This window comes from Podarcis muralis, chromosome 4 (genome assembly GCF_964188315.1).
Source record: "Podarcis muralis chromosome 4, rPodMur119.hap1.1, whole genome shotgun sequence".
Taxonomy (NCBI): Eukaryota; Metazoa; Chordata; class Lepidosauria; order Squamata; family Lacertidae; genus Podarcis; species Podarcis muralis.
Window position 1 is genome coordinate 55,569,812 of NC_135658.1, and position 5,894 is coordinate 55,575,705.

Here is a 5,894-nt window from a genome sequence, read left to right on the forward strand (position 1 = left end):
GGTTAAGGACCACCTTTACTTTTGTGTGCTTGATCAATGGAGTTTCTTCATTACTTTATCTTTCCAACTCTCCTTCCATGCAAAAAAAGGCTAGAAACATTGCGTATAATACCTAAGCTGCCATACAACAGATACTGGGGATGGCTATAAAACCATAGACTACTGAAATTTCATTCACTAAAGTGAAAGCTTATATTATAGGAATACAACTGCACGTTTGCTTGTTTTTAAAAATCTACATCCCAGTTAATTTTCAGTCAAGCCGAAGAGAAACACTCACAAAATGTTTATGACCAATATTTTATTGGATCTTGTTTGATGAACCACAGACATTAACTATTTGTACTGATTCTTTTTCCAATAATTTGAATGTAAACCAGTCATCTGACAATTATGACTTCTTTGATAGACCATTAATTCAAAGTAGAAAAGTACCAGTGTCTCAAATACTGTCATGTGAAAGTCATGTCTGCTTAACCAGAAATTTTATCTACTCAGTAATTGAACACCACACACACTACACACCCAGATTTCCAACCGTTCACAACACGTTACAAAGCTGTTGAAAAAATAAACTACCACTACCAAAAATAACTCTTGTCACAGATAAAACAAATTTGGGAGATCCAACACCAGGGAACAAGTTGGGTTTTCTGAGGAAGCATTCTACTGATGACAAATCGAGGGGGATACGTGTTAAGTGTAAAGACATTTTCCTACTTGTCACCATGTCAACGTTTTATCTGTGCTATGCTTCTTTTAACAATTACAAAAACCATCCCACAGTATACAGCAGGTGTGAGCAACTTGTTTGCCTCTGGGGACGATACTGGCATATGCTGGGCATATCTTTCCATCATATATTCAAATTTATTTGTAAAGGCTAAAAATTTAAGGAAACAAAGCTAAATTTAAAGTAACTGAAGTCCTGCATAAAAATAGCTTTAAAGGGCCACATGTAAATTGCAAGTTGCCCACCCTGGCCTCTGGAATGTTAAGGCTGCAATCCTATGCACACTTATTAAAGAATAAGTACCACTGAAACCAGTGGGATTTAGTTCTAAGTAAACATGTATAGGATAGCACTGTAAGTAATCAATATTTTGAAATTTCTCCTTAATCTAACATTCCATTAATTGCTGGTTATATAGAGAGACAACCAGTACATGATTTTTACCTTTTAAAAACAAAGCATTTACACTCAAAACTACGTTAAATGGGATATTGAGGGAGGGATCCCCTCATGCTTAAAAAATGTCTTTTCTAAAACCACTAAAAAACTTGCATTTACAAAATAGTTGATAAAAATATTCCTCTGAATTGTACAAGATGGTGGCAAACAAACCACTGATTAAGAGACTTTGTACAAGATGTTACTCAGATTTTGCTTCTTTTTCTCCTGCTGCATCAGATACTGGGGCCTGAGAAAAGAAAAAAGTTTAACGTAACAATGGTTATACATATATGTTTCAAAGTTCAAACCCAAGGACTATTAAAACATTGTTTTAAAAGCTATTTGGTATTCTAAACATGAAAGTTAGGATCAACATAATTTTTGTATGCTATTACAGAGCCAAAACATTTTTATCAACCAGTCTGAGAGTGACTGGCCACAAAGGATTAATATATACAATCCACAAGTAGAAAAACATTGCTTTTAATGGTCAATCTACAGTCAAATATTGAACACATAGCCCCGCATTGATGAACCTCATATTCCATTATGGTATTTCAGTTTACAGCCGTAGTTTGAGTTATCTTATTCTGTTTCTGTGGATTTTCAGGAATGTTCAGTACTGCTTTCCATACTAATTTCACTAAAAATCCATCAAGCTTTCTTATGATATAGTCACATCAAAGATACTCATTCTGCCCTCATATCCTGCTAAAAGATTATTTTGTGGTTAACAAAGAATACATTTTACTCCTAAAATTACTGGACAATACAAATTCTGTGCAGAACTTTGTAATGCATGATGAACTTTCCAAATACTCAAACTTATACTTAAAAAGTTAGGTTAATGCTTGTCCTTAGGCTTTATTTCAATTGGCACAGAGTAACTTTAAATTCAAGGACTTGAAATAGTTGTGTGTTTCATAACAATGATGTTTCTGACTAGTTTTGAAATAAAACATCTTGTTAAGTATATGCTTACTTTTGAAATGATATACAAATTCAATGTAGAGTAGAAACTCATTATATCACTTGCCATTTTGGTGAACTGATTGATCTACTTGGCCCGATCACCCAGGATGGCAGGAGCCTGGACTGGGAATATTAGTAGTAAAAAAATGCCAGATCCACTAGTGTGACTACTGAAAGATGCTAGTGGAGGATGAAAGAATTTACTAAAATGCATAGCAACCCAGAGTAAGAAAATCCCTGCTGAATCAGGCGAAAGACTCATCTAGACCAGCAGCCTATTCTCATGGTAGCAATCCAAATGCCTATGAGAAGCCCGCAAGCGGAACCAGAGTGCAACAGCACTTTCCCCACTTGCAATTTCCAGAAATGGGTATACAGAGGCATGAAACCCAATGGCAATGCCAGCTCCTCCTCCACTTCTTCCTACCTCATTAGCCTCCTTTACCAATATAAATATTTTCTCTGGGATAGTGGAAAGGGATATTAAATTTGTTTAAGTGCCCTCATGCAACATCCATACAAGGCAATGCTGGGACGTTCTCTCTGCCAGTTAAGTCAGAACAGCCATTTTGAATTTAAACAAGAAAACTATAGAATACACAACAAAGCCATAAAATTTACCTCATCACTTTTTGCTTCTCCATTTTCCGCAGGCAAGTTATCCTTTACTTCCTCATTGTTAATCTCTTCAGCCTGTTTACCTTTTGGTCCCTTTTTCCCTTTTGCTGGGGCTTTCTTTTCCTCAGGCTTATCCTGCAATGAAATAAGACAATCAGCGTTTAGTCTTTTAAAATAACGCATTCGTCAGAATGTGAAGATTTGTGGTCTTAATCAGTGCTTTTCTTCCAGGACAAAAAAGGTGCCACTACTGTGTACCCTTGAGTAGTCCCAGAAAAAGCACTGGTCTTAATCAGATTAAAACATGTTTGGAAAGATCTAATGTGCTAGGAATGCTATGCTGGCTCACATATATGCATCTAGCCCCAAAGAGTGCTCTTTTAGTGGAATTTTGTCTTAGCACATTACCAAGACTCACTGCATATATTTCTATGCATGGCGCAAAGCATCATTCATTAGAAAAAATGAAGCTGTTAGCATGGTGAGAGCATATCTTGCTGTTCTTAGTTATTCCAAGGTTTGTACTACAATCAGTCTATATCAGTGGTGGCAAAACTTGGCCCTCCAGCTGTTTTGGGACTACAATTCTCACCATCTCTGACCACTGGTCCCGTTAGCTAGGGATGATGGGAGTTTTAGTCCAAGAACAACTGGAGGGCCAAGTTTGGCCACCACTGGTCTATATGGAATACTAAAAGAGGTCTCGCCCAGCACTGGATACCACCTTACATTTTCCTGTGTAAACTGATATTAGATATTTTGGATAAGGATTCTTCCCCCCCCCCAAAAAAAAATTATTTTATTTTCTTAAACTGTAGATTTATTATTTATTTGTTCAAATAAACCAGCAAATGAGTTCATAACACAGTTAGTTTAGACACAAATAGAATTAATCTGATGTTCTTGCCCTTTTCAGTGAAGCTGAAGCAAAATGGTTGCTTCAGGTGATGCATGGACTGGTTAGAGAGGAATGGTGGGAGGAAAAAACTGGGAAACCACCAAGAGAAGTAGCCTCAGAGCCTACAGTGAAAAGTGAGTACTTTGGTATATGAAACATTTTGAACATACAACATGCTAGCAATGTTTATAACAACCCTGTACAATATTATCCCCATGCTACCACGGTGAGGGAAAGAATGAGAATATACTGTAGTGGTTTGGCCAAGCCCAGCTAGTGAGTTCATGACCAAGGCACAATTCATCAGAAAACTCTTCACCACTATCCTACACTAGGTAGCTATCACATAAATTTACGTTACTGTGTTTTGGTTTTGCTTTGTTATTAAGAAATTGTTTTTGTACTGCTTGCTTTAAATGCATACGTTTCTTTGTTGTAAGACACTTTGAGCATGATTCAGTTTGTGGAAAAACGGTGTACAAATACAACAAATGAAAATCCCTTTGCAGCTGTGACTTGAATTTAGTACAGCTTAAATTTGGCACCTTTTCCTGCTATGCTACTTTTGGCAGACATCAGGCAAGTTCAGGAGCTCCTAATCATTCCTGAATGGATTCAAACCCCCAAAAGTAGCATGGCAGGAAAACACGTCAAATTCAAGCCGCAGCTGCATATGGACAATCGGGAGCCCCAGCTTTTCTCTTTCCAGTACCGAACCTTGAATTGTATCGGGGGACAGATGGGCGTGAATTTTGCCATGCCAGCTTCCACCCTTGACCTCACCATTAGTGGAATGTGGCCCATAGGGTGACCACACTTCAATCGTGACTTGTGTCCCAAAGTAGTTTCCTGCTTCTGCTGCCGAGATGTAGTAACATTGCTCCATTTTACAATGAAATAATATCTTCAGCCAGCTTCCAAAAAGGATTTCAGATACCTTGTTTGTCTCCCTCCCCAAAACCTCTCACCTTTGAAGCTGGCTTTTTTGGTTTGGTTTCAATTTTGGCAGTGACAGGTTTCTGAAAGAGAAACACCACACAATTATTATGTTTTGATTCTAATATTCACAATAAACATAACGGGTAAATAAGAAGTCAATGCAATTCTATACTTACAGCAGACAGGCGTGCAGATCGCCTTTTTGGCTACAGCAAACCAAAGCAAAAGAAAACAGTATTAATGGTCTGCTTAATACTAACAATCCTCCTGGATCCTTTAAAATACCATACAAATGTTTCCTACTTACCTCTTCTTCAGCGGCGTTCACCTGCAATGGAACATAAAATAATGAGAAAGGAACGGGGGCGGTAGAGCGAAACATCGCATGCGCATTAACGCCTGCTCTACACCGTCCAGGGGCCCTGACGTCACCGCGCACACGCCCCCCCCTTCCCGCCGCTGTGTCGAGAATTCGAACCTGAGGCCGTATCCTTAACCAACGTCCGCGTAAAAGTTCTAGGCGTTCCAGAACCTGCGCGACGCTCGCTCCTCGGCTGCCCGAGCGGAACGGGCACGCGAGACGTTACAGGCCGCAGTTCGGCGAACCTCGCGGCCATTTACAACCGTCACGCCCCCTCCCCCCTCTAGAATAGGAGCGCGAAAACTGGGCCCTCACGACGAAGTCGTCGCAGAAAAAAGAACCCCCCCCCCCAGTATGAAAGGACAGCCCGCTCGCCTATATTTTTATATATAAATATATTACATTTACAAGGGGAAGGAGAAGGGTAAAGGAGCTCGGGGAGGGAGAGGGGAGTACGCGCTCTCGGCGCACATTAAAGTGTGCGCGCGCTCGTCGCCAACCTTTCTCTTCGGCATGGCGGAGTAAGCGGCGATGCCGAACGACGGCGCTCGGCTTTCCCTTGTGCTTTTATTTGTTCCCTATCGTCGGGCGGCGGGAGCGGTGGCGGCGGCGGCTGGCACTTCTTACTCCAGCCCCACTGGGAAGTCCGACTCTCACTCCTGCGCACAGACCAAGAGTGTGCCCGCCCGCCCGTCTGACCCCCCTTCTCCTCCCGCGACCATCCCAGCAGCGCCAGCGGCACCGCAACAGGATCCAGCCGGATGGGAAGGGAGGGGGGACGCACGCGCGCGCACGCACGCTCTCCTCGGCGCCGCCCTCCTCCCCGCTCCGAGGCGCGCGCGTCCCTATTGGACGAGCCCACTTCGCGCGCCCTCTTTTTAAATCACAACAGTCCGTCCCACCCATGAGGAGAGGCCCGTCGACTTCAATGC

The 5,894-nt window shown here is 41.5% G+C and overlaps 1 protein-coding gene across 1 annotated transcript; it reads right to left on the minus strand.

The window, feature by feature from the left end:
- Positions 1–286: 286 nt before the first annotated feature.
- HMGN1 (high mobility group nucleosome binding domain 1) lies at positions 287–5,682 on the minus strand. Its single transcript, XM_028727217.2, has 6 exons — positions 5,463–5,682; positions 4,909–4,929; positions 4,778–4,807; positions 4,631–4,681; positions 2,768–2,899; positions 287–1,421 (listed from the first exon to the last, which is right to left on the minus strand). The coding sequence occupies exons 1-6, from the start codon at positions 5,475–5,477 to the stop codon at positions 1,374–1,376; spliced, it is 297 nt and encodes a 98-aa protein (XP_028583050.1). The 5' UTR covers positions 5,478–5,682; the 3' UTR covers positions 287–1,373.
- Positions 5,683–5,894: the final 212 nt, after the last annotated feature.